The 26,713-nt window shown below is 62.4% G+C and overlaps 3 protein-coding genes across 5 annotated transcripts in view; all 3 read left to right on the top strand.

Annotated features, from left to right (window-relative positions):
* Positions 1–15,170, top strand: part of KMT2D (lysine methyltransferase 2D) — a 32,960-nt gene extending 17,790 nt beyond the window's left edge. Inside the window, 20 exon segments of the mRNA XM_074530941.1 lie at positions 82–205; positions 301–388; positions 518–584; positions 768–1,000; positions 1,856–4,963; positions 5,045–5,188; positions 5,650–5,814; positions 5,890–6,046; positions 6,134–6,215; positions 6,299–6,474; positions 6,812–6,960; positions 7,068–7,203; positions 7,284–7,420; positions 8,417–9,587; positions 10,183–10,319; positions 10,414–10,544; positions 10,658–10,943; positions 12,022–12,095; positions 12,199–12,307; positions 13,171–15,170. Of these exon segments, the coding sequence (XP_074387042.1) occupies positions 82–205; positions 301–388; positions 518–584; positions 768–1,000; positions 1,856–4,963; positions 5,045–5,188; positions 5,650–5,814; positions 5,890–6,046; positions 6,134–6,215; positions 6,299–6,474; positions 6,812–6,960; positions 7,068–7,203; positions 7,284–7,420; positions 8,417–9,587; positions 10,183–10,319; positions 10,414–10,544; positions 10,658–10,943; positions 12,022–12,095; positions 12,199–12,307; positions 13,171–13,263 (6,767 nt within the window). The 3' untranslated portion in view covers positions 13,264–15,170.
* A 796-nt stretch (positions 15,171–15,966) lies between these two features.
* PRKAG1 (protein kinase AMP-activated non-catalytic subunit gamma 1) lies at positions 15,967–23,853 on the top strand. 3 transcript variants are annotated; one of them, XM_074530937.1, is made up of 12 exons: positions 16,027–16,300; positions 16,388–16,457; positions 18,752–18,855; positions 19,596–19,677; positions 19,757–19,815; positions 19,909–19,954; positions 20,029–20,083; positions 20,169–20,295; positions 21,433–21,598; positions 21,687–21,724; positions 22,906–23,052; positions 23,145–23,853. In XM_074530937.1, the coding sequence occupies exons 1-12, from the start codon at positions 16,295–16,297 to the stop codon at positions 23,241–23,243; spliced, it is 999 nt and encodes a 332-aa protein (XP_074387038.1). In that variant the 5' UTR covers positions 16,027–16,294; the 3' UTR covers positions 23,244–23,853. The 3 variants fall into 3 exon arrangements, with proteins under 3 accessions (XP_074387039.1, XP_074387037.1, XP_074387038.1); XM_074530936.1 differs by lacking the exon at positions 20,029–20,083 and having other exon boundaries at positions 16,020–16,300; positions 20,084–20,295; XM_074530938.1 differs by lacking the exons at positions 18,752–18,855; positions 20,029–20,083 and having other exon boundaries at positions 15,967–16,300; positions 20,084–20,295.
* A 491-nt stretch (positions 23,854–24,344) lies between these two features.
* On the top strand, positions 24,345–26,155 carry DDN (dendrin). The gene is made up of 2 exons (XM_074530935.1): positions 24,345–24,918; positions 25,016–26,155. Exons 1-2 carry the CDS (start codon positions 24,743–24,745, stop codon positions 26,034–26,036), a joined length of 1,197 nt encoding a protein of 398 aa, XP_074387036.1. The 5' UTR covers positions 24,345–24,742; the 3' UTR covers positions 26,037–26,155.
* The last annotated feature ends 558 nt before the right edge of the window (positions 26,156–26,713 follow it).

Raw genomic sequence — 26,713 nt, 5'->3', positions numbered from 1 at the left:
GGGGATTTTTTTGTGGGAGTACGAGGCCCTTTTGGGTGTTGGGGCATAGGGCTGAACGTGCTGTGATCTCTGTCCCAGCAGACCTGGACAAGTTTGCAGCTGAGGACATCATGGACCCCATTGCCAAGGCCAAGATGGTGGCACTGAAGGGCATCAAGAAGGTGATGGCTCAGGGCAGCATTGGGGTGGCCCCAGGCATGAACAGGTAACAGACACGGGGATCTGGGGGGCACAGGGTGGGGCAGACAGGTTGCTGTGGCTCTGGCTCACAGCTCATCTCTGTGTGTGTCCCCCCCAAAGGCAACAGGTTTCCCTGCTGGCCCAGCGGCTCTCGGGGGGCCCGGCTGTCTCTGAGATGCAGAACCACTTACTGGCAGGGACTGGTCAGGTGAGTGGGGTCTACAGGTGTCTCTTGGGGCTGGCAGGCCAGAACTGTTGGTTTTATATCTCTGAGGGGATGGAGTCTGTGGGGAGAGGGCAGAAATCCACAGCATCCGAACACTCCCTTTTCTTGCAGGAGCGGAGTGGCACAGACCCGACCCAGGCTCGCCCCAACCCACCCACCTTTGCGCAGGGTGTCATCAGTGAGTACTGACATGGCAGGGCTGGTGTGGGACAGGGCTCACCCTGCCCTGGGGCTGGGGTCTCCACTGGCCTGGGGGTCCCCACTGACCTGGGAGTCCCCACTGACCTGGGGATCCCCATTGACCCAGCGTCTCTGCTTACCCGGGGTCCCCACTGATCTGAGCCCTGTCCCCATCCCACAGACGAGGCTGACCAGCGCCAGTACGAGGAGTGGCTGTTCCACACGCAGCAGCTGCTGCAGATGCAGCTGAAGGTGCTGGAGGAGCAGATCGGGGCGCACCGCAAGTCCCGCAAGGCGCTCTGTGCCAAGCAGCGCACGGCCAAGAAAGCCGGCAGGGAGTTCCCCGAGGCCGATGCTGAGAAGCTGAAGCTGGTGACAGAGCAGCAGAGCAAGATCCAGAAGCAGCTGGACCAGGTAGGACCCTGCGTGTGGGTGGGCACCTTGTCCCTGGTGCAAATGGGATGTCCCACTGTTCCCAGTGCCAGCCTCGTTATTCCCAATTTTAGCACTGTGCCATCCCCAGTGCAAGCTGAGTGATGTCCTCAGAGTCAGTGTGCCATTTCTGGCTCTACTGCCCTGCTGTCCCCAGCACTGATGCTGTGCCAGTCCTGGTATTAATTCCCTGCTGTTCCTGGAACTGACACTCTGCCATTCCTGGCATTGATGTCCCACTATTCCTGGGGCTAATGCCCTGCTGTTCTGGCACTAATGAACTGCCATTCCCAGCACTAATGCCCCACTGTCTGCAGCCCTGATGCCCCACTGTCCCCAGCATTTATCCTGTGCCGTTCCTGGTGCTGATGCCCCACTGTCCCCAGCATTTATCCTGTGCCGTTCCTGGTGCTGATGCCCCACTGTCCCCAGCATTTATCCTGTGCCATTTCTAATGCTGATGCTTTACTATCCCCAGCATTTATCCTGTGCCGTTCCTGGTGCTGATGCCCCACTGTCCCCAGCATTTATCCTGTGCCATTCCTAGTGCTGATGCTTTACTGTCCCCAGCATTTATCCTGTGCCATTCCTGGTGCTGATGCCTCACTATCCCTGGCAGTAAAGCTGTGCCATTTCTGGTGGTGGTCGTGGTGTGCCATTTCTAGCACTGTTTTTGTGCCATTCCTGATGCTATTGCTCCCCTATCCTGGGCATTAAATCTGTGCTATTCCTGCTGCTGATGCCCCACCATGCCCAGTGCTAAGGCTGTGTTGTTTGCCTGCCCTTGGCACTAATTCCATGCCATTCCTGGCACTGACACCCTGCCATCCCCACCAGGTGCGAAAGCAGCAGAAGGAGCACACCAACCTCATGGCTGAATACCGCAACAAGCAGCAGCAGCACCAGCACCAGGCCTCAGCAGTGATGGCCCTGAGCCCCTCGCAGAGCCCTCGCCTCATGTCCAAGCTCCCAGGACAGCTCCTGTCAGCCCACGGCGTGCAGCAGCCCGGGGGAGCCCTGGTGGGAGCACAGGGCCTGGGGCAGCAGCCAGGGCAGCCTGGGGGGCTGCGCCTGCCCCAGGGCGGCGTGTCCATGGCCGTGCAGCAGGGTCTGTCCTTCATGGGGCAGCAGCCTGTAGGGAATGCCCCCGGACCTGGATCCTCTGGCGCGTTTTTCAGCGGGAACCCGGCGCTGCGCGGGCTGGCGGCTGACAGCCGGCTGATGCAGGAGCGGCAGCTGCAGAGGATGCAGCTGGCACAGAAGCTGCAGCAGCAGAACATGCTGGGCCAGGTGTCGCTGCAGCAGCAGGCAGGTGTGATGGGACAGACGTCAATGCAACAGCCAGGTGTGATGGGACAGGTGTCGCTGCAGCAGCCGGGTGTGATGGGACAGGCGGCCATGCAGCAGCAGGGCGTGATGGGACAAGCATCAATGCAGCAGCCGGGTGTGATGGGACAGGCAGCCATGCAGCAATCAGGTGTGATGGGACAGGCAGCCATGCAGCAATCAGGTGTGATGGGACAGACGTCGCTGCAGCCATCAGGTGTCATGGCACAAGCGTCGATGCAGCAGCAGGGCGTGATGGGTCAAAGCTCCATGCAGCAGCCAGGTGTGATGGGACAGGCATCGCTGCAGCAGCCGGGTGTGATGGCACAGGCGTCCATGCAGCAGCCCGGCGTGATGGGACAGACATCGATGCAGCAACAGGGTGTGATGGGTCAGGCGTCCATGCAACAGCCAGGTTTGATAGGACAGGGCTCGATGCAGCCACAGAGCATCATGGCACAGACGTCCATGCAGCAATCAGGTGTGATGGGACAAACTTCAATGCAACAGGCAGGTGTGCTGGCCCAGACATCGCTGCAGCAGCCAGGCATGATGGGCCAGGCATCCATGCAGCAGCCAAGTGTGCTGGGCCAGGCCCCAGTGCAGCCAACAGCCGTGCCGGGCCAGCCTGGCCTGCTGGGCCAGCAGCAGCAGCAGCCCCCAGCCCCACAGCCCGGCGCAGGGGCTCAGCCCATGGTGCCGAAGCAGCCGGGGCTGTTGGGCAGCCAGCAGAGCCTCCTGGTGCAGCAGCTCTCACCCCAGCAGCAGCCAGGCGTGCTGGGCCACGGGCCAGGGCTGCAGCACCAGCCTGGCGTGCTGGGCCACCCCCCAGCCCAGCGCCAGGTCGTCCTGGCCCCCCACCAGCAGCGGGTGCTGGGCTCGCCCCAGCTGGCACCGCAGACTCCGGGGATGCTGAGCCACCGGCTCGTGCTATCCCAGCAGCTGGGGCAGTCTCGGGCACTGCTGGCTCCACAGCAGCAGCAGCAGAACTCAGCAGCGGCTGCCCAGCCAGCTCTCCTGGGGCTGGGCCAGGGGCAGCCCTCCTCCATGCAGCACTTTCCGCAGCACGGGGCGGGGGGCCAGGCCCCCTCTGTGCTGCACCTGAGTCAGGGAATGCAGCCGGCCCCGGCGGTCCTGGCTGCCAAGGAGCAGCCCGCGGGCATGGACGGCAGCGCCCTGCACGCTGAGGGCGTGGAGAGCGGGGGGCAGCTGCACGGGGAGCAGCAGGGAGCCCTGAACCCCCCGGGGCTGGGGGAGCCCCAGGCCCCCAAGCACCAGGCTGAGCTAGGGCAGGGCCAGCAGCTCCTCTTGAGCTCCCCACAGCCGGGTGTTATGCGGGCAGCCCCCGGGCAGCCAGGGGCCCTGCTGGCCCCATCGCTGCAGAGCCCTGGGGCCGTGCACCCTGAGCTGTCCCAGCAGCACGGGGACACGGCTGGGGTGGCAGAGCAAGCCCTGGGCTGTGGGACAGGCCCAGCACAGGCCATGGTGCCGGCACCGCGGCCCCCAGAGCAGCCAGGCAAGGGGGTGGCAGGGGCCCTGCCAGGGCAGCCACAGCCCCCGCGGCTCCAGAGCCCCGTTCAGCACAAAGTAGGGCCAGCGTCGGGCACTGCCACTCTCCCCCCAGGTCTCCTGGGGCAGGTGCCAGGGCCGGTGATGGGGCAGATCCGGGCGCAGCTCCAGGGTGTCCTGGCCAAGAACCCGCAGCTGCGGCACCTGACGCCGCAGCAGCAGCAGCAGCTCCAGGCCCTCCTGGTGCAGCGGCACCAGCAGAGCCTGCTGCAGCAGAACCAGGCACTACGGACCCCCGGCCCCTTCCCCGGGCAGGCCCCGGATTACAGCTTGCAGGCTACCCGCCAGCCCCCTCGCCCCATGGGGTCCCTTTTCCAGCCCCGGGCAGACGCCCCAGCGGAGGCACAGAGCGGCTCTGCCAGCGAGGCGGGGCGGGCACTGCCAGGGCAGCCTCCCCAGCAGCCCCTGGCTGAGCTGGTTCAGGCAGCTCTGGCTGCCCGTGGCCCCCAGCCCGGCCTCATCCGCCTCCCCACGCCACCAGCCCCCTCACCCCTGGGCTGTGCCCCCCAGCACCTGGCCAGCCCCGAGCAGAGCCCCCAAGAGCCAAAGAAGACATCACCAGGGGTCCCGGCCTTGGCCCCCAGCCCTGCAGCACCCATGGAGCCAGGGCTGGCTCCCACGCCAAGCGGGGCCCTCCCTGACCCAGCACACGGCCCCTGGGACACCGAGGCACCTGGGGCGGACCCAGCTGACCCTGCTGAGACCCGCATCAACGGGGCTGTGCCAGAGGGGGCTCCTACGGCAGGTGAAGCCCCCCAGGTGTTGGTGAAGCAGGAGCCCAAGGAAGAGGCAGCAGCAGTGGCACAGTGTGAGGTGGATGGAGATGAGACAGCAAAACCAGAGGCCAATGGGGACCCTGGGGACAGCCAAGCCAACAGCCTGCTGGCCCAGGGTGGGCGCTCCGAGGCTGGGCACCTGCTGCTGCAGAAGCTGCTGCGCGCCAAGAACGTGCAGCTCTCAGCGCAGAGCCCAGGCGAGCTCAACGGGCACATAGAGAACCGGAGCGCTGGGACAGAAGCACGGCCACAGTCGCTGCTGCTGGGCCGGGAGGTGAGCAGCAGAGGCTGGGCTGGGGGTGAGGTGGGTGAGGGGCTGCGCTGGCACTGCTCATGCCCCCTTTTTCCTCCTCAGGACCCCTCCATTGCCAGGAAGCCAGCGCCCACCAAGCCGAAGCGGGTGCAGAAAGGCAACGAGCGGATGCCGGCGTCCCGCAAGAAGCTGCGCAAGGATGAGGGGCTGCGTCCTGGCGAGGCCCTCATGAAGCAGCTGAAGCAGGTACGGCCGTGTGTGACGGTGTTTGCAGGGGGTCTTGGACTGGGGAAGAGACGAGGATCTGGCTCCATGTTTTAGAAGGCTTGATGTATTATTTTGTGATATATATTACATTAAAACAATACCAAAAGAATAGAAGGTTTCATCAGAAGGCTAGCTAAGAATAGAATAGGAAAGAATGACAACAAAAGTTTGTGGCTCGGGCTCTGTGTCTGAGCCAGCTGGGCTGTGATTGGCCATTAATCACAAACATTTAACATGGACTAATCACAGATCCACCTGTTGCATTCTACAGCAGCAGATATTCAACGTTTACATTTTGTCCTTGAGGCCTCTCTGCTTCTCAGGAGGAAAAATCCTAAGGAAAGGATTTTTCATGAAAGATGTCTGTGACAGCTGTGGGCCAGGGTGTGGCAGGGGGCTTCCTTTGCCCTTGTCCCCTCCACTCACAGCTCTGTCCCCAGGAGCTGTCGCTGCTGCCCCTGACCGAGCCGACCATCATGGCCAACTTCAGCCTCTTCGCGCCCTTCGGCAGCAGCCCCATCAACGGGAAGAGCCAGCTGAGGGGCGCCTTCGGCAGCGCTGTGCTGGACAGCGTCCCTGACTACTACTCCCAGCTGCTCACCAAGGTGAGAGGGGGGTTGTCCCCCTTTTCTGGGGGTCCTGGACCATCCTGCTGTTCTCACCCCACCGTCTCCCCCCAGAACAACCTCAGCAACCCACCCACGCCACCCTCCTCGCTGCCCCCCACACCCCCTCCCTCCGTGCAGCAGAAGATGGTGAACGGTGTCACGGCCCCTGAAGAGCTGGGGGAGCAGCCCAAGGATGCCGACCCAGCCCGTGAGCCCCACGGCCAGAAAGGTGAGCCTGGCTGGCACAGGGGTGGCACGGAATCCGTGCTGCTGCCACCTGTCACTCCCCCTGGTGACACCCGTGTCTTCTCTGCAGATGCACCAGCTGTGGAGGTGAAGAGCCTGGACCTGCTGGCAGCACTGCCCACCCCTCCACACAACCAGACCGAGGATGTCAGGTGAGAGACCCCACCACAAGTGCCATCAGTCCCTCCATGGGTGACACCAGGCCCTGTGGCCCCTGACACCTCCCTCCCCACAGGATGGAGAGCGACGACGAGAGCGACTCCCCCGACAGCATCGTCCCTGCTTCATCCCCCGAGAGTGTCCTGGGCGAGGAGCTGCTCCGCTTCCCCCTGCTCAGCGAGGCCAAGCCAGAGCTGGAGGAGCGTGTGCTGTCCCCCATCATCCCCATCATCCCCCGGGCCAGCATCCCAGGTGGGGTGGGCTGCAGGGGTGTGTGGATCAGGGCAGGAGGGGTCTGTGGTCCGTATGGACTGGGCAGGAGGGAGTTTGTGGGATGTGCAGCGCAGGGAGAGAGTTTGGAGAAGGGATATGGATGGGGCAGGACAGAGTTCCTGGTCTACGGGGGATTAAGGGAGCTAGGGGAAGGGTCCTTGGGAAGTGTGGGATGTGAGGGAAAAGGATTTGCAGGGTGGTGGATTCCCTGCAGGGATCTGGGGCAGCTGGGTGGGCTCATGGGTGGCTGTTGGTCTGCACAGTTCTGACCCTGGCTCTGCTCCCCATGGCTCTGACCCCCCTCTCCCCACACCAGTGTTCCCCGACACAAAACCCTACGAGGTCGCAGAGCCCTTTGGGGCTCCTCCAGGCAAGGTGGGGGCAGCAGGCCCTGGAGCCCCATGGGAGAAGGGCAAGAGCAGCGAGGTGTCCGTCATGCTGACGGTGTCTGCAGCGGCTGCCAAGGTGAGTGAGGGGATTGGGGGATTCACAGACCTTTGGGGTCCCAGCAGTGACCTAACACAGTGACACCTGTGTCACCCCCGGACCCATCCCGCCTTCCTCTCACCTAGAACCTCAATGGGGTGATGGTGGCCATGGCTGAGCTGCTGAGTATGAAGATCCCCAGCTCCTATGAGGTGCTGTTCCCCGACGGCCCTGTGCGAGCAGCTGTGGTGGAGGCCAAGAAGGTGGAGACTGATATGGCCGGTGAGTGTTCCCCTTGTCCCCATGGCCCCCCGTGTCCCCGGGCTGGGACCCCCATGATGGGCAGTCCATCCCTCTCGCAGGAATGCTCGGAGGGAAGGAGAAGGCTCTGGCTGGGAAGGTGCCGGACAGCAGCTCGGAGTGGCTGAAGCAGTTTGATGCAGTGCTGCCAGGGTACAGCCTCAAGGGCGAGCTGGACCTCCTGACGCTGCTCAGACAGGTCAGTGGCGTGCAGGGGTCCCCGCACAGCTGGGAGAGGGGTTTTGGGGTACCCATGGGCTGTGGCTGGCTACAGGAGCAGGGACTCTTTGGTAGAGGTGCATGGTGGTCCCTGTAGGTCACTCCATGATTGCAGGGAGTTTCCTGGGGCCTGGCCCCGGGCTGGTGCTGGGTGTCCCAGGAAGGAGTCCGGGAGGTCCTTGCAGGACTGGGGGCATGTGGGACACTGTGGGGTCTGGGACCCCTCCCTGCAGTGTTCAGAGACGTTGGGGGTCTCCATCCCTGCAATGTTCAGAGAGGTTGGGGGTCTCCATCCCTGCAATGTTCAGAGAGGTTGGGGGTCTCCATCCCTGCAATGTTCAGAGAGGTTGGGGGTCTCCATCCCTGCAATGTTCAGGGAGGTTGGGGGTCTCCATCCCTGAAATGTTCAGGGAGATTGGAGGTCTCCATCCCTGCAATGCTCAGGGAGGTTGGGGGGGTCTCCATCTTTGCAATGTTCAGGGAGGTTGGGGGTCTCCATCCCCGCAATGTTCAGGGAGGTTGGGGGTCTCCATGCCTGCAGTGTTCAGGGAGGTTGGGGGTCTCCATCCCTGCAATGTTCAGGGAGATTGGAGGTCTCCATCCCTGCAATGCTCAGGGAGGTTGGGGGGGTCTCCATCTTTGCAATGTTCAGGGAGGTTGGGGGTCTCCATGCCTACAATGTTCAGGGAGGTTGGGGGTCTCCATCACTGCAATGTTCAGGGAGGTTGGGGGTCTCCATGCCTACAATGCTCAGGGAGGTTGGGGGTCTCCATCCTTGCAATGTTCAGGGAGATTGGAGGTCTCCATGCCTGCAATGTTCAGGGAGGTTGGGGGTCTCCATCCTTGCAATGTTCAGGGAGGTTGGGGGTCTCCATCACTGCAATGTTCAGGGAGGTTGGGGGTCTCCATCCCTGCAATGTTCAGGGAGGTTGAGGGTCTCCAACTCTCTGCCCATGCCCCCCTCCCCACACCACAGGAGAGCCCTGCTCCTGAGAAGACCCTTCACCACTGCTACGTCAACAACGTCTCCAACCTGGACGTGCGGCAGCTCTCTGTCCTGCCCCAGGAACCCTCGCCCCCGCTGTCCCCCTCCGTCCCCTCCCCATCCAGCCCCGCTGAGCCCACCAGGGTCCCCGACCCCGAGGCGTCCCACGAGGCAGCCCCAGCCCCGTTGTCACCACTGCCAGCGGCCCCCTCGCCAGCCCCCCAGGAGGAAGGAGCCACGGCCGTCCACTCCCCTCCCCGATTCAAGCCGCGCTCGCGGCCTCTGGAGGACGGGGACGAGGCGAGGCCGCGGCTGAAGAAGTGGAAGGGGGTGCGCTGGAAACGGCTGCGCTTCCTCGTCACCATCCAGAAAGGGGGAGCCAAGCGCGACGGGGACAAGGAGATCGCCGAGTTCATCGACAAGCTGGGCACCACGCTGCGCCCCGAGAAGGTGCCGCAGGACATGCGCAAGTGCTGCTTCTGTCACGAGGAGGGCGACGGCGCCACGGACGGGCCGGCCCGCCTGCTCAACCTTGACCTCGACCTCTGGGTCCACCTGAACTGCGCCCTGTGGTCCACGGAGGTGTACGAGACTCAGGGAGGGGCCCTGATCAACGTGGAGGTGGCTCTGCACCGCGGGCTGCTCACCAAGTGCTCCCTGTGCCAGAAAACCGGCGCCACCAACAGCTGCAAACGCATCCGCTGCCCCAGCGTGTACCACTTCGCCTGCGCCATCCGCGCCAAGTGCATGTTCTTCAAGGACAAGACCATGCTGTGCCCCCTGCACAAGCTGAAGGGGCCCTGCGAGCAGGAGCTCAGCAGCTTCACCGTGTTCCGCCGCGTCTACATCGAGCGGGACGAGGTGAAGCAGATCGCCAGCATCATCCAGCGCGGCGAGCGGCTCCACATGTTCCGCGTGGGCGGCTTGGTCTTCCACGCCATCGGGCAGCTGCTGCCCCACCAGATGGCCGATTTCCACAGCGTCACGGCGCTCTACCCCGTGGGCTACGAGGCCACGCGCATCTACTGGAGCCTGCGGACCAACAACCGCCGCTGCTGCTACCGCTGCACCATCTGCGAGAACAACGGGCGCCCCGAGTTCGTCGTGCAGGTCATCGAGCAGGGCTTGGAGGATCTTGTCTTCTCTGACTCCTCGCCACAAGGTAAGGAGTTGGGATGTGCTGGTGTCCGACCTTTGTGCCAGTGGCTGAGCCACACCAGAGGGTGAGGTGGTGGGAAATGGCTTGAGGTGCCCATAATTCAACCTGTGGCACTCTGTGCTTTGCTCTGGTGACAACGTGGTGATTGGTCACTCGATGATCTTGGAGATCTTTTCCAGCCTCATTAATTTTGTGGTTCTCCCTTCCCTGAGTGCTTTGCTCTGGTGACAATGTGGTGATTGGTCACTTGGACTCAATGATTTGGAGATCTTTTCCAGCTTAATTAATTCTGTGGTTCTCCATTCCCTGAGTGCTCTGCTCTGGTGATGAGGTGGTGATTGGTCACTTGGACTCGATGATCTTGGAGATCTTTCCCAGCCTTATTAATTTGGTGGCTTTCCCTTCCCTGAGTGCTTTGCTCTGGTGGTGATTGGTCACTTGGACTCAATGATCTTGGAGGTCTTTTCCAGCCTCATTAATTTGGTGGTTCTCCCTTCCCTGAGTGCTTTGCTCTGGTGGTGATTGGTCACTTGGACTCAATGATCTTGGAGATCTTTTCCAGCCTCATTAATTCTGTGGCTCTCCCTTCCCTTGGCAGCTGTGTGGAACCGGATCATCGAGCCGGTGGCGATGATGAGGAAGGAGGCCGACATGCTGCGACTCTTCCCCGAGTACCTGAAGGGCGAGGAGCTCTTCGGCCTCACGGTGCACGCGGTGCTGCGCATCGCCGAGTCGGTGGGTCCCGGGGTGGGCATGGAGCTCTCCCCTCCACACTGGGGGTCCATCCTGCTGCTGCCTCTTGACCCCCTGTCCATCTCCCCCTCTGCAGCTGCCGGGTGTGGAGAGCTGCCAGAATTACCTGTTCCGCTATGGGCGCCATCCTCTCATGGAGCTGCCCTTGATGATCAATCCCACTGGCTGTGCCCGCTCCGAGCCCAAGATCCTCACCCACTACAAGCGGTAAGTGAGGCTGGGATCCACCAGCAGAGCTGGGATCCACCAGGAGAACTGGGAACCACCAACAGAACTGGGATCTCTCATCTCTAACCCTTCTCATCCCCCTCTCCTCAAAGGCCCCACACCCTGAACAGCACAAGCATGTCCAAGGCCTACCAGAGCACGTTCACGGGCGAGACCAACACGCCCTACAGCAAACAGTTTGTGCACTCCAAGTCCTCCCAGTACCGGCGCCTGAAGACGGAGTGGAAGAACAACGTGTACCTGGCACGGTCCCGCATCCAGGGGCTGGGGCTCTACGCGGCCAAGGACATCGAGAAGCACACGATGGTCATCGAGTACATCGGCACCATCATCCGCAACGAGGTGGCCAACAGGCGGGAGAAGATCTATGAGGAGCAGGTGGGGCTCTGCTGGGGGTGCTGGGGGCTTGGGCGAGATGTGGAGGGACTTGGGTGGGATGTTGTGGGCTCTGGTGGAACATGGAGAAGGACATGGGAGGAGTCAGATGGGATGTTTGGGCTCAGGTGGGATGAGAGTGGGAAATTGTGGTCTCTGGTAGAACATGGAGGGGCTCTGAGAAGGACATGGGAGGAGTCAGATGGGATGTTGAGGCTCAGGTGGGATAGAGAGGACTTGGGTGGGACTTTGTGGGCTCTGGTGGAACATGGAGGGACTGAGAAGGACATGGGAGGAGTCAGATGGGATGTTGGGGGCTTGTGTGGGATGAGAGTGGACTTGGGTGGGACTTTGTGGGCTCTGGTGGAAGATGGAATGGCTCTGAGAAGGACATGGGAGGAGTTAGATGGGTGGTTGGAGGCTCAGGGGGGATGTGGGTGGAGGTGGGTGGGATGTTGAAGGGACATGGTGGGGATGGAGGGATGTGGGGGGATGTGGTGGAACATGGAGGGACGCTGAGGACATGGGAGGAGTCAGATGGGATTTGAGAGGACTTGAGTGAGATGTTGTGGGCTCTGGTGGAACATGGAGAAGGACATGGGAGGAGTCAGATGGGATGTTGAGGCTCAGGTGGGATAGAGAGGACTTGGGTGGGATGTTGTGAGCTCTGGTGGAACGTGGAGGGACTGAGAAGGACATGGGAGGAGTCAGATGGGATGTGAGAGGACTTAGGTGAGATGTGGGCTCTGGTGGAACATGAAGAAGGGCATGGGAGGAGTCAGATGGGATGTTGGGGACTTGTGTGGGATGAGAGTGAATTTGGGGGGGATGTTGAAGGCTCTGGCAGGACATGTGCGGACTCAGGCCGTGGAGGGACTTGAGAGGGTTATCAAGGGTTCTGGTAGGGTCTGAGGTGAGATTTTGGGAGCTCTGGTAGGACATGGAGCCACTCGGGGGGGGATGTGGAGAACTCATATGGAATTTGAGGGTCTCCAGTGGAACATGGGATGGTGGAAATCAACTCAGGTGGGATGTGGGGACCTCAGTGCACCCCTGAACCCCCTCTTCTCCTCCACGGCAGAACCGCGGCATTTACATGTTCCGCATCAACAACGAGCACGTCATTGACGCCACGCTGACGGGGGGCCCGGCCAGGTGAGCACAGGGGGGGCTTTGGGGTGCTGGGATACCCCCAGAGGGAGCCACGACGTCCGTCTGTCCTGCCCCTGGCTCCGTGCTGACCACGATCGTCCCCCAGGTACATCAACCACTCGTGTGCCCCGAACTGCGTGGCCGAAGTCGTGACCTTCGACAAGGAGGACAAGATCATCATCATCTCCAGCCGGCGCATCCCCAAGGGGGAGGAGGTCAGTGAGGGGCTCAGGGGGTCCTGGGGGACTCTGATGGTGTTCACAGGGGTGCTCGGATGAGGGAAGAGACGAGGATCTGACTCCATGTTTCAGAAGGCTTGATTTTTATTATTTATTATTTTATCCTATATATTACATTAGAACTATACTAAAAGAATAGTATATTATTTTATCATATATATTACATTAGAACTATACTAAAATATTTATTCTTTTATTTTTATCATATATATTACATTAAAACTATACTAAAAGAATAGAAGAAAGAGTTTGATCAGAAGGCTGGCTAAGAATAGAATAGCAAAGAGTGATAACAAAGGTTTGTGGCTCGGCTCTCTGTCCGAGCCAGCTCACTGTGATTGGCCATTAATTAAAAACAACCAACGTGGGCCAATCACAGATGCACCTGTTGCATTCCACAGCAGATAATCAATGTTTACAGAATCACAGAATTTCTAGGTTGGAAGAGACCTTTAAGATCATCGAGTCCAACCCATGTTCTAACACCTCAACTAGGTCATGGCACCAAGGGCCACATCCAGTCTTTTTTTAAACACATCGAGGGATGGTGACTCCACCACCTCCCTGGGTAGATGATTCCAGTATTTCATCACTCTTTCTGTGAAAAACTTCCTCCTTAATTCTAGCCTGTATCTCCCTTGCTGCAGCTTGAGACTGTGTCCTCTTGTTCTGTCTGTTGTTTACATATTGTTCCTGAGGCTTCTCAGCTTCTCAGGAGGAAAAAATCTTAAAGAAAAGATTTTTTCATAAAAGATATCTGCCTCAGGGGACCCAGGGAGGGGGGCTGGACGTGGCAGGGCTGAGCTCTGTGCTTTGGCTGACTCGCCTCTCCCTCCCAGCTCACCTACGACTACCAGTTCGACTTCGAGGACGATCAGCACAAGATCCCCTGCCACTGTGGAGCTTGGAATTGCAGGAAGTGGATGAACTAACTGGGAAAAAAGGGGGCTGGGGGCTGCCACCCCCGCCTCAGAGACCTGGCCGAGCCCCCCAGGGCTGCAGGAGGTGCCAGGGGCGGCCGGGCACGGAGGGAGAGCGGCGGCTGCAGCGCTGCCGGCCCTGCCCGAGCGGGACGGACGGACAGACAGATGAACTGGCAACTCAGGGTTTTCTTTGCTTCGTCCTGCGAGGAGGAAAAAAAAAGGAGTGGGGGGGTTCAGAAACGCCCCCTTCACCACCACCCCCTGCCTGCCTCCCTCATGGGAGAGCCGCGGATGGGGAAACAGCGCCGGGCCCAGCGTGGCCGGAGCGATTGTGCGGAGCCGGTCTGGATATAACGATTATTTTATTTTATTTTATTTTTTTGGTTTTTCTTTTTTTTTGTTTTTGTCCTTTTTTTTTTTTTTTTTTAAGAAACTAATAATATTTGCTCGCTAATTACCAAGGTAACACAGACTCCTTGAGCTCGACAATCCGGGCTCTGCCCTGCCCAGCGTGGTGGCGGCCAGAGCTCGCTCTCGGTTCCTTTTTGATCTCTTTTTTTTTGTTTTGTTTTGTTTTGTTTTTGTTTGTGCGTGTGGACGAGAACCCCGGAGCGGCGGCGGGATGCAGCCAAGACCCCGACAGACACAAGGAGCTTCTGCACCCAAACCTACCTCATTTTAAGTGTTAGATTTGTTTCTTTTTATTTGTTGTTGTTTTTAAATGTGAGCCCCCTCCCCTCCATCCCAACCTGCCTCCCAAAGTTTTGGGGGGGGGGGGGTCTTTCCCTCTCCCTCAGTGATTGTGGCTTCCTCGTGTCCCCCTCCTCCAGGACACCTTGAAGGGGGGACATGGGGACACCCCCTCCTTGTCCCCCCCCTTAAGGAGGTCCCAGCCGTGTGACGTGCCAAGGTGTGAGGTGGGGATGGGGGAGAGGGTGAGGGGGGGGGTCAAACCCACTCCCCCAGCTCTGGTGGGGGGGCTGGAGGGGCTGGGTGGGGACCCCTCCTCCCCACACGTGGCTGGGAGGGGTTGGATGGAGCCCCCCCCCCCCCCCTTGCTCACCCTTGGCCCTCCCAGCTGGGGCTGCACTGGGGAGGGGGGGGAAGGTTATTTATCTATTTATACCTTATATTGTATATACTAGACGGGGCTGGGAGGGGGGGGCTCTTTGTGCTCTGCTGGGCTGAGATTTGGGGTGCAGGGGCAAAAAAAAAAAAAAAAAAATTTAAAAAAGGTGTGGGGAGGGTTTTTTTTAAAACCCAATCTCCGAGGTGTGAGGGTGGGGATGGATGGGGGGGGGTCTCTCTCTGGAACCTCCTGCCAGGCAGGGGAGAGTGAAGCAGCGAGTGGGCATTAACACCCCCGACCCCCCCCCCTCAACCCCACCCACCACCCCGGGGGTCTCTGCCCGCCCCCTCCCCACTCCCGGGGGGCGCCGGGATCTCTTAACGCACAAACACGGCGCGGGGAAGGAAGGGGAGGGACCCCCCTGCTCCTCCTGCAAAATGGGGAGGGGGCGTCGGGTCTGATGATGGGGGTGGTGCCCCCCTCTCCCCCCCCCACCCCCCCGGTGCAGTGTTGGGGGGGGGGCCGGGGCCCGATTTTGAAAAGCTGCTTCCGCAAACTCGTCAAAGCTGCAAAAAAAAAAAAAAAAATCTAAAAAAAAAAAAAAAAATCTGAAACAAAAAAAGTTTAAGGTAAAAATCTTTAAAAAAAAGAAAATTTTAAAAAAGTAAAAAAAAAAAAAAAAATACCAGAGGAAAAGCGCGAGTGGGGGGGGATGAGAAAGTTTTAACAGAAAATATACGAGAAATTTAACTTTCAGAGCTGTACATAGGCCGGGGCGTGTAGAAATCCCGTTTTTACCAATACCGGAACCACTGGATGTTATTTTAAATAAAGCGCGTGAGAAGCCGAGGCCGCCTCATCCCTCGGGGGGGGTCTGGGAGGGGACAGTGGTGACACCGGGGTCCATCGAGGGCAGCTCGGTCCTTGCTGTCCCCACGTGTCCCCCCAGCCGAGGTGTCTGTCCCAAAATCGGTGGCCCTGCCCTGGCTCACCCTGAGCTGTGTCGCCACCCTTGGGACCCTCGTGTGTGTCCCCCCCCCCCCAGCCCCGGGGACCCCATGTCCGTGTGTCCCCACCCTCGGGGACCCCATGTCCGTGTGTCCCATCCCTTCCATGTCCGTGTGTCCGCACCCTCGGGGACCCCATGTCCATGTGTCCCACCCCTTCCATGTCCGTGTGTCCCCACCCTCGGGAACCCCATGTCCGTGTGTCCCACCCCTTCCATGTCCGTGTGTCCCCACCCTCGGGGACCCCATGTCCGTGTGTCCCACCGCCCCGGGCCATGCCCGGTGTGTCCCGCCGTGTCCCTGAACCCCCGGGGGTCCCCAGAGGTGTGACCCGAATCCCCCCAAAACCATCCCCGCGACCCGGTGGCCGGGAGCCAGTGGGCGGCACCGGGACCAGGAACGGGGCGGGAGTGGTACCGGGAACCGGGCAGAAGCGGGACCGGGAATGGGGTGGAACCGGGACCGAGAGTGGTTCCGAGAACCGGGCGGAACCGGGAACCGAGCGGATCCGGGAATGGCAACGGGGCGGGAACAGGAACGGGGCCCGAGTGGTTCAGGGAACGGCGGTAGCGGGGCACGAACCGAGCAGAAATTGGGGCAGGAACCGGGCGGAAGCGGGGCACGAACCGTGACAGGAACTAGGCGGAAGCGGGACCGGGAACCGGACGGAAGCGGGGCACGAACCGGACGGAAGTGGGACCGGGAACCGGACGGAAGCGGAGCAGGAACCGGACGGAAGTGGGACCGGGGACCGGACGGAAGCGGAGCAGGAACCGGGCGGAAGCGGGACAGGGAGCTGGCGGAAGCGGGGCACGAACCGTGACAGGAACCGGGCGGAAGCGGGACCGGGAACCGGCCGGAAGAGGGACCAGGACCGGACGGAAGCGGGACCGGGGACCGGGCGAGCGCGGGGCCGGAGCCGGGCGGCAGCGGGGCAGCGGCGCCTCGGGACCGAGCGGGACCCATGGAGGTTGTGGGGGGGACAGCGGGGCTGGGGGGGACACCGGGGTCGGGCACCGGCACCGCGGCCGCTCTGACCGACCCCGCCTGTCCGCAGGATCCCGGCCCCGAGCCTGACCCCGGCCCCGGCCCGGGCCCGGCCGCCGAGAGCCCGGCGGAGCTGGAAGGTGAAACCGGGGGGGTCCAGGCACCGGAGGGGACGCGGTGATTTGGGTGTCCCGGGGGCCGTTCCTGTCCTGGGGTCTGGGGGAGCCCCGAGCTGGGGGGCCGGGATTGGGACACCGGGGATATCCCGGAGTTTGGGGTGTCCCCGAGCTGGGTGTCCCGGATTTGGGACACCGGGGATATCCCGGAGTTCGGGGTGTCCCGGAGCTGGGGGTCCGGGATTGGGACACCGGGGATATCCCGGAGTTCGGGGTGTCCCAGAGCTGGGGGTCCGGGATTTGGGGTGACCGGGGATATCCCGGAGTTTGATGTGTCCCAGAGCTGGGTGTCCCGGATTTGGGGTGACCGGGGATATCCCGAAGTTTTGGGTGTCCCGGATTTGGGGTGCCCCATGACCGGGGATATCCCGAAGTTTGGGGTGTCCCAGAGCTGGGTGTCCCGGATTTGGGGTGCTCCGTGACTGGGGGTATCCCGGAGTTCGGGGTGTCCCGGATTTGGGGTGACCGGGGATATCCCGGAGTTTGGGGTGTCCCGGAGCTGGGTGTCCGGGATTTGGGGTGACCGGGGATATCCCGGAGTTTGGGGTGTCCCGGAGCCCTCAGCTGGGTGTTGTGGGATTTGGGGTGCCCCATGACTGGAGTTAAGGGTGTCCCGGGATTGGGTGTCCGAAATTGGGAGTGAAACGGGATTTGGGGCATTTGAGGGTGTGGTATGTCCCGGGATTTGGGGTTCCACAGGATTTGGGGTGTCTGGGGTTGGGGGTGTCCTGGGAATGGGGATGTCTCGGGATTCGAGGTGTCCCAGGATATTGGGGTGTCCCGGGATTTGGGGTGTCCCGGGATTGGGGTGTCCCGAGATTTGGGGTGCCACAGGATTTTGGGGTACCCCGGGATTGGGGTGTCCCAGGATATTGGGGTGTCCCGGGATTTGGGGTGCCACAGGATTTTGGGGTGTCCTGGGAATGGGGGTGTCTGGGGACTGGGGGTGTCCCAGGATTGGGGTGTCCTGGGATTGGGGATGTCCCGGGTTTTGGGGTTCTCCGGGTTTTAGGGTGTCCCAGGATTGGGCGTGCCATAGGATTCGGGGTGTCTGGGATTGGGGCTGTCACAAGATTTGGGGTGTCCCGGGTTTTGGGGTTCCACAGAATATGGGGTGTCCCGGGTTTTGGGGTTCCACAGAATTTGGGGTGCCTGGGATTGGGGTGTCCCGGGATTTGGGGTGTCAGAGGATTTTGGGTGTCCCAGGATTGTGTGTGTCACAGGATTCGAGCGTCTGGGGTTGGGGGTGTCCCAGGTTTTGGGGTGTCCCAGGATTGGGGGTACCTCAAGATTCTGGGTGTCTGGGATTGGGGTGTCCCAGGATTTGGGGTTCCATAGGATTTGGGGTGCCTGGGATTGGGGTGTCCCAGGATTTGGGGTGCCACAGGATTTTGGGGTTCCACAGGATTTGGGGTGTCCCGGGATTTGGAGTTCTCCAGGTTTTGGGGTGTCTGGGATTGGGGGTGCCACAGGATTCGGGGTGTCTGGGATTGGGGCTGTCACAAGATTTGGGGTCTCCCGGGTTTTGGGGTTCCACAGAATTTGGGGTGTCTGGGATTGGGGATGTACTGGGTTTTGGGATGTTCCAGGATTTGGGGTGTCAGAAGATTTTGGTGTGTCCCGGGATTGGGAGTGTCTGGGACTGGGGTGTCCCGGGTTTTGGGGTTCTCCAGGTTTTGGGGTGCCCCGGGATTGGGGTGTCCCGGGTTTTGGGGTTCTCCGGGTTTTAGGGTGTCCCAAGATTGGGCGTGCCATAGGATTTGGGGTGTCTGGGATTGGGGTGTCGCAGGATTTGGGGTGCCACAGGATTTTGGGGTGCCCCGGGATTGTGGGTGCCATAGGATTTGGGCTGTCTGGGATTGGGGATGTACTGGGTTTTGGGATGTTCCAGGATTTGGGGTGTCAGAAGATTTTGGTGTGTCCTGGGATTGGGAGTGTCTGGGACTGGGGGATGTCCCGGGTTTTGGGAGTTCCCAGGTTTTGGGGTGTCCCAGGATTGGGGGTACCTCAAGATTCTGGGTGTCTGGGATTGGGGGTGTCCCAGGACTGGGAATGTCCTGGATTTTGGGGTTCTCCAGGTTTTGGGGTGTCTGGGATTGGGGTGTCCCGGGTTTTGGGGTGCCCCAGGTTTTAGGGTGTCTGGGATTGGGGTGTCCGGGGTTTCGGGGTGCCACGGGTTTTGGGATGTCTGGGACTGGGGTGTCCGGGGTTTTGGGGTGCCCCCGGTTTCGGGGTGCCCCCTGACGCTGCCCCCCCAGGGGACGCTCACCGCGGTGCCTACACCGCCTTCATGAAATCCCATCGCTGCTACGACCTCATCCCCACCAGCTCCAAACTCGTCGTCTTCGACACATCCCTGCAGGTGTGCCAGGGCTGGGGGGCACTTTGGGTTCAGGGGGGCACTTTGGGTTCAGGGGTGCACTTTTAGCATCTGGGGGGGGACTTTTGGCATCGGGGGGAGGCACTTTTGGGGTTGGAGGGGCACTTTTGGGGCAAAGGGGGCACTTTTGGGGTCAGGGGGGCACTTTTGGGGTCGGGGGGCACTTTTGGGGCCAAGAGGGCATATTTGGGGTCAGGGGGGCACTTTTGGGGTTGTGAGGGCACTTTTGGGGCCAGGAGGGCATTTTTGGGGCCAAGGGGGCACTTTTGGGGACGAGAGGGCACTTTTGGGGCCAGGGAGGCAATTTTGGGGCCAAGGGGGGCACTTTTGGGGTCGGGGGGGCACTTTTGGGGTTGTGAGGGCATTTTTGGGCACAAGGGGGCACTTTTGGGGTCAGGGGGGCACTTTTGGGATCAGGGGGGCACTTTTGGGGTTGTGAGGGCACTTTTGGGGTCAGGGGGGCACTTTTGGGGCAAAGGGGGGCATTTTTGGGGCCAGGGGGGCACTTTTGGCATCGGGGTTGGGGGCCATTTTGGGGCCAGGGAGGCAATTTTGGGGCCAAGGGGGAACTTTTGGGGCCAAGGGGGGCACTTTTGTGGACGAGGGGGCACTTTTGGGGTTGTGAGGGCACTTTTGGGGTCAGGGGGGCACTTCTGGGGTTGGAGAGGCACTTTTGGGGGCAAGGGAGCACTTTTGGGGCTCCCTGACCCCTGTGCCTGCAGGTGAAGAAAGCGTTCTTCGCGCTGGTCACCAACGGCGTCCGGGCGGCCCCGCTGTGGGACAGCAAAAAGCAAAGTTTTGTAGGTGAGCAAAGGGGTCTGGGGGGGTCTCTGGGGGTTTTGGGGGGCTGGCAGGACCCTCCTCACCCTGCCTGCCCCCCCAGGAATGCTGACCATCACCGACTTCATCAACATCCTGCACCGCTACTACAAATCCCCCATGGTGAGGGCTGGGGGCTGTGGGGGGCTCGGGTTGGGTTTTGGCTGTCCCACCTGAGCTTCCTCCTCCTCCTCCTCCTCCTCCTCCTCCTCACAGGTGCAGATCTACGAGCTGGAGGAACATAAAATAGAGACGTGGAGAGGTGAGGGGGGGTCACTGCTGCCCTTCCTGGGGTGTCCCACCCCCCCATGCCCTCACCCACCCCTCTCCCCACAGAGGTTTATCTGCAAGACTCCTTCAAGCCACTGGTGTGCATTTCCCCCAATGCCAGGTAGCCCGGGGGGCAGGGAGAGGGGCACAGGCGGCGGTGGCAGTGCCAGGGACACCCCAAATCCCCCCTGCCTTGCCCCCCACAGCCTGTTTGACGCCGTCTCCTCCCTGATCCGGAACAAGATCCACCGGCTGCCCGTCATTGACCCCGACTCGGGGAACACGCTCTACATCCTCACCCACAAACGCATCCTCAAGTTCCTCAAGCTCTTTGTGAGTCTGTGCCCCTTGGGGAGGGTGGGGGCACAGCAGGACCCTCGGTTTGGGATGTGCCAGGGTCACACTTGGACCCCCAGGCCAGGCTGTGCCCGGTGCCCATGCCAGAATTACCCCAGGATGTTCATCCTGGGCTGTACCAGGGGCTGTGCCCTGAACCTTCCAGCCCAGGCTGTGCCAGGGGCTGCCCTGAGACCCCCATCCTGGGCTGTGCCAGGCCTAGATGCTACCCTGGTACTCCCAATCCAGGTGGTACAAAATGCCAGCCCAGGCTGTGCCAGCTCCCTGTGCCAGGGGCTGCTCTGAGACCTCCATCCTGCACTGTGCCAGGCCCAGGTGCTGCCCTGAGACTCCCAGTCCAGGCTGTACCAAGTGCCAGCCCAGGCTGTGCCAGCTCCCTGTGCCAGGGTCACACTGGGACTTCCAGCCCAGGCTGTGCCTGGTGCCCGTTCCAGGATTACCCAGGATGTTCACCCTGGATTGTGCCAGGGGCTGTGCCCTGAGACGTGAAGCCTGGGCTGTGCCAGGCTCAGGTGCTACCCTGAGACTCCCAATCCAGGTAGTGCAAAATGCCAGCCCAGGCCGTGCCAGCTCCCTGTGCCAGGGCCACACTGGGACCCCCATCCTGCACTGTGCCAGGCCCAGGTGCTACCCTGAGACCCCCAGTCCAGGTGGTACAAAGTGCCAACCCAGGCTGTGCCAAGCCCAGTTGCTACCCTGAGACTCCCAGTCCAAGCGGTACCAAGTGCCAACCCAGGCTGTGCCAGCTCCCTGTGCCAGAGGCTGCCCTCAGACCCCCATCCTGCACTGTGCCAGGCCCAGGTGCTACCCTGAGACTCCCAAGTGCCAGCCCAGGCTGTGCCACCTCCCTGTGCCAGCGGCTGCCCTGACCCCCCCATCTAAGCCGTGCCAAAATCTGCCCCAGAACCTTTGGGGTTTCACTCTGAACCCCCCAGCCTGGGCTGTGCCAGGTCCCTGCACACCAGGTACCACCAGCCGTGGGTGGGCACAGCCCTGGCACCTCACCACACCCCTGCCTGGAGATCCCACAACCCCCCCATGCTCTGCCCCCCATTTTTTTGTCCTTTCCCCATCAATCCTGTGCTCAGCCCTGTCCCCTCCCTGTCCCCTCAGATCTCAGAGGTGCCCAAGCCCGAGTTCATGGCACGGACCCTGGAGGAGCTGCAGATTGGCACCTACAGGAACATCGCCGTGGTTGGCACCAGCACTCCCATCTACGTTGCCCTGGGCATCTTCGTGCAGCACCGAGTGTCTGCCCTGCCCGTGGTGGATGAGTCGGGTGAGGGTGGCCTGGCCTGGCCTGGTGTCCCCAAGTGTCCCCTCCTGGGCACCCTGGGCTTGGCTGAGCTGCTCCTCTTCCTCCCCAGGGCGTGTGGTGGATATCTACTCCAAATTCGATGTTATTGTGAGTGCTGGAAAATTCTGGAATGGGGGGAAATCCTGGAATGGGGGAAAATCCTAGATTGGGGGGAAAATCTTGGAATGGGGGAAAATCCTGGAATGGGGAGAAATTCTGGAATGGGGGGAAAATCCTGGAATGGGGGGAAATCCTGAAATGGGGGGAAAATCCTGGAGTGGAAGAAAATTCTGGAATGGGGGGAAAATTCTGGAATGGGGGGGAGGAAATCCTGGAATGGGGGAAAATCTTGGAATGGGAGAGAATCCTGGAATGGGGAGAAATTCTGGGCTGGGGGGAAAATCCTGGAATGGAAGGAAATTCTGGGCTGGGGGGAAGATTCTGGAATGGGAGGGAAATCCTGGAGTGGGGGAAAATTCTGGATTGAGGGGAAAATCCTGGGCTGGGGGGAAAATTCTGGAATGGGAGGGAAATCCTGGAATGGGGGAAAATCCTGGAATGGGGGGAAATTCTGGAATGGGGGGAAATTCTGGAATGGGGGGAGATCCTGAACTGGATGGAAAATCGTGGGCTGGGGTGGAAATTCTGTGCTGGGAGGAAATTCTGGAATGGGGGAAAATTCTGGAATGGGGGAAAATCCTGGAATGGGGGGAAATCCTGGAATGGGGGGAAATCCTGGGTTGGGGGGAAATTCTGGAATGGGGGGAAATCCTGGAATGGGGGGAAATCCTGAACTGGATGGAAAATCCTGGAATGGGGGGAAATCCTGGAATGGAAGGAAATCCTGGAATGGGGGAAATCCTGGAATGGGGGGAAATCCTGGAATGGGGGGAATCTTGGGCTGGGGGGAAAATCCTGGAATGGGGGAAAATCCTGGAGTGGAAGGAAATTCTGGGCTGGGGGGAAAATCCTGGAATAAGGGGAAATTCTGGAATGGGGGGAAATCCTGAACTGGATGGAAAATCATGGGCTGGGGTGGAAATTCTGTGCTGGGAGGAAATTATGGAATGGGGGAAAATCCTGGAATGGGGGGAAATCCTGGTATGGGGGGGGAAATCCTGGAATGGGAGGAAATTCTGGGCTGGGGGAAAGGGGAGAAAATCCTGGAATGGGGGAAAATTCTGGAATGGGGGGAAAATTCTGGAATGAGGGGAAATCCTGGGTTTGGGGGGACACTGTGGGATGTTGGGGGCCTCCTAATGTGTCCCCAATGTTTGTCCCTGCCCCAGAACCTGGCAGCTGAGAAAACCTACAACAACCTGGACGTGACGGTGACGCGGGCGCTGCAGCACCGCTCGCACTACTTCGAGGGCGTCCTCAAGTGCTACAAGCACGAAACGCTGGAAACCATCATCAACCGCCTGGTGGAGGCTGAGGTAACAACCCCGGCCTGCTGGGGGGGTCTCTGAGGGAACACTGGGGGTCCCTGCACCCCCTCAGCCCCTCGCTGTGTCCCCGCTTTGCCCAGGTCCACCGGCTGGTGGTGGTGGATGAGAGCGATGTGGTGAAAGGGATCGTCTCCCTGTCGGACATCCTGCAAGCCCTGGTGCTGCCCCAGGGCCCCTGAGGCAGTTTTGGGGTGGGATTGGGGTTCAGTCCTCTCAATCCCCCCCAGATCTCTTCTCCTGTATCACTGTGCCCCCCCCCGGGCTGGTGGGGACCCCCGGGGGATGCCCCCACTCACCAGCAGCACCCAGCAATAACCCCCAGCCCTGGGGCAGCCCTTTCCCTGGGTGGGGGGCACCCCACAGCCCCCCCCCATGCCGTGCCCTGCACCCCAAAGCCGTGTGGGGTGATGGGGGCAGCCCTTGGCCCCCCTTGGGGTCACCCTCAGCCATGCCAGGGCTGTTCTGTGTGGCCTCTGGTCCCTGTCACCCTGCACCCTCTCCCTGGGTTTGGTGACACCCACCTGGCCCAGGGACCCCCAAAAAACCCCCGGGGGTCTCCCCCAGTGTCCCCCCACCTTCTCCCTGGGTTTGGTGACACCCACCCGACCCAGGGACCCCCAAAAAACCCCCGGGGGTCTCCCCCAGGTCCCCCCACACCTGCCACCTTCTCCCTGGGTTTGATGAGACCCAGGGACCCCCCAATGCCCCCCGGAGGTCTCCCCAAGGTCCCCCCACACCCGGCACCGCTTCGTGTGTGAGGACAAACCACGAATAAACACAGACCTGGCACCAGCCTGGCTCCGTGCAGGGCACGGGGGGCATTGACCCGGGCACGGGGGGTGTGTGGGGAGGGGGTGTGACCCCCCCCTGTGGGAAGGGGGAATCTGCTGAGCTCACCCAGACCCTAAATCCCTGTTTGTTACGCCTGTGGCTTTTCTAAAAGGCCGGGATTGGGGATGGGACAGAGACAGGGACCCGGCAGGACATGGGGACCCGGCAGGACATGGGGACCCTGTTGTGGGCACCGCGGTGAGCAGGGGGAGTCCGGCAGGGGCTGGGGGAGGTTGAGGGGGCTGAGCGGGATGTTGGGGTGCCCTGGGGGGGTCTCGGGCAGCCGGGACAGCGCCGTTCGCAGCCGGTGTCCGCAGGGGAGGTGCGAGGCCCGGCCGTGCTGAGCGAGGCACATTCCTGGCGGGGAGGGGACGGCCGGCCCGGGGAGCGCGTCCGTGCCAGTGCCGGGCTCCGGCAGAGCCAGGGGAGCGCCGGGCAGGTACCGGGGGGCCCGGGGGACTCGGGAGGGGGGCCGTGCCGGTTGCCATGCCGCCGCCGGAGGGTTGCTAAGCTCCGCTCGGAGCCCGCGTGGGCTGCAGCGCTCGGTGCCAAACCCGCCATCGCCTGCTTGTCGCAGGGGGGGAAGGGATCCCGCGGGGCGAGGGAAAGGGGGGGGGACACAAACACACACACGCGACACACCGACACCCCTGGGACGGCCGGTGGGGTCCCCGCCGTGCGCCGCTCCCCCCGGGGTCAGCGTGGCCCGAGGTGGCACCGGGCGGGACACGGGGGCACCGGGGGCACACGTGCGGCAGGTGGGTGCGTGCGGGCGGGCTGGTGGCACCGCCGAGGCTCCGCTGAGCCCCCCCCCGCCACCGTGGGGACCCCCCTGTCGGCCGGGGCAATGCTGGGGGGTCCGGAGCGGGGTGGTGCGGGGCGCCTGCGGATCTGCGAGCGGACCAAGCTGGTGCTGGTGGAGATCGACACGGTGGCGTGTTGCAGCCCGGGTGGTGCCGGCATGGCCGCGGGCTGCTGGCCCGAGCCGCCCTGGACCTACCGCCGCATCGCCGGGGAGTACGCGTGAGTGGGGACCGGAATTTGGGGCTGGGGGGGTCCGCCCTGCTCCCCTCCCCTGCTCCCCTCCCTCGCTGCCCTCACTCCCCTCTCTGTCTTGCAGGTACCTGGAGAAACGCTTTGTGGCCGAGCTGGCCCCCCCTTGGCCCCCAGTGCCCTCCAACCCCCCTTGTCGCCTGCAGGACTTCACAGCCCGGCCCCGGGTCCCCCCCACCCCCTGCCCCCCACCGCAGCTTGAGGGGCTGGGGGGCAGCAGCGGACCCTGGGGGGGTCACGCCGTGCCCACCCCTCGGCCCGCGGTGTCGGGGGACAAGCAGGGCCCCCCCACGTACGAGGTGCACATGCAGCGGGTGCAGGCGGCCCACGGCCGCCGAGGGGGACCCCCCCCTTACATCGCACCCCCCGCCTATGACGGTCCCCACCGCACCCTCCAGCTGCGACCCCCGCGGGGACCCCGCAGCCCCCCGGCGGCTCCTCCTCGGGCCCGGGGGGCTGTGCCGGGCGCCTGGAGCCACACTCTGCCCCGGGCGGCCACCGAGGCCAAGCACCGGTGGCCCCGTGCGACGCTGCCGTCCCCAGCAGGGCCTGGCACCGGCCCCCGGCACTGCCAGACGCTGCCACGGGCAGCAGCCGGCCGGGAGCGGGCACCGGGGCGCGGGAGGGGCCAGCGGGGAACGGGGGGCCACGTCCTCATCGATGCCACCCGCGTGGTGGTCCGTGCCCAGTACGTGCCACCCCCGCAGCGCCAGCAGGTCCGCTATGCCAGGGCATCCCCTCCTCGCAGCCCTTCGGTGCCCGCCGGGGTTGGCAGCGCTTCGGCAGCGCCCTCGCCGCCCCGGGAGCCCCCCGGCAGCCCCCGCAGCCCGTGGCACAGCCCGGGGGGCTGCAGGGGTGCCCGGGGGCGGCCCCCGCCGCGGCGGCCGGTGCTGTACGCGCAGGCATTGCGGGAAGCCGTGTCCCGCATCCGCCGGCACACGGCGCCCGACTCGGACTCGGATGCCGAGAGCAGCGTGGGGGGGTCCCGGCAGCGCCTCTGCCGAGACCCCCGAGCCTACAGCAGCAGCAGCAGCAGCCTGGAGAGCGCCGGAGCCCCCCCGGGCCCCGCCAGCCCCACCCCGGCCTGAGGGGCGGGGCTTGCCGGGGTGTGGCACCTTTAGGGCGGGGCTTGCCGGGGTGTGGTTCTCAGGCGCTCAGGGCTGGAGTTCCCACGGGCTGACCCCAATAAAAGCTCCGGGATCCCCTGCGCTGCCTCTGTCCCTGTTTGTGGGAGGTCGGGGTGGGGGGGGGGTGTCACCCCTTCAGGTCACTCCGTGCCCCCCAACAAGCACTCAGGTGTCCGGGCACGCCCCCGTGACATCCCCGGTGTCCCGTTACGGTGCCGGGGTCAGCCGGAGGTCCCGGGTGTCCCTGCGGCCACCACGGTGCGTCACAACACGGGCAGGACGTGCCAGCCCCCCCCGTGCCCCCCATAATGAGCAGGTGACACAGCAGGGCTGGCCCTGCGCCACCAGCAGCCCCACGTCACGGCCGGGGGGGGACCCCCCGTGAGTCACTGTCCCCCCCAAACAGCCGCCACCTCTCTTAGTCACGCTGCAGGAGGGGAGGGCAGCGAGGGAGGAGGATCCCCAGGAAACCGCACAAATATCGTGGCCAATTTGCGCGTTATTTAAAACCGGCTCCTCCCCCGCCCCCCCGGCGCGACCCTGTCATTATCGCGGTGACACCGGCGCGGAGGTCACGGCACGGGGCAGCCGCGGCGGCCGGGCCACCCCGGGAGGCTGGGGGGGCACCCCAAGGCCAC

This window comes from Zonotrichia albicollis, chromosome 33 (genome assembly GCF_047830755.1).
Source record: "Zonotrichia albicollis isolate bZonAlb1 chromosome 33, bZonAlb1.hap1, whole genome shotgun sequence".
In the NCBI taxonomy this organism is placed as follows: domain Eukaryota; kingdom Metazoa; phylum Chordata; class Aves; order Passeriformes; family Passerellidae; genus Zonotrichia; species Zonotrichia albicollis.
Note: the sequence above shows the minus strand (reverse complement) of the source record. Positions and strands in the feature narration are given on the sequence as shown.

Bases quoted from the DNA above. Each gene is read 5' to 3' on its own strand.
- PRKAG1 (XM_074530936.1), top strand. The intron at 19,678-19,756 runs GTGAGCAAAGGG...CTGCCCCCCCAG, and splicing joins CAAAAAGCAAAGTTTTGTAG to GAATGCTGACCATCACCGAC. The intron at 19,816-19,908 runs GTGAGGGCTGGG...TCCTCCTCACAG, and splicing joins GCTACTACAAATCCCCCATG to GTGCAGATCTACGAGCTGGA.
- DDN (XM_074530935.1), top strand. From the start codon at position 24,743: ATGCTGGGGGGTCCGGAGCGGGGTGGTGCGGGGCGCCTGCGGATCTGC. The intron at 24,919-25,015 runs GTGAGTGGGGAC...TCTGTCTTGCAG, and splicing joins CGCATCGCCGGGGAGTACGC to GTACCTGGAGAAACGCTTTG.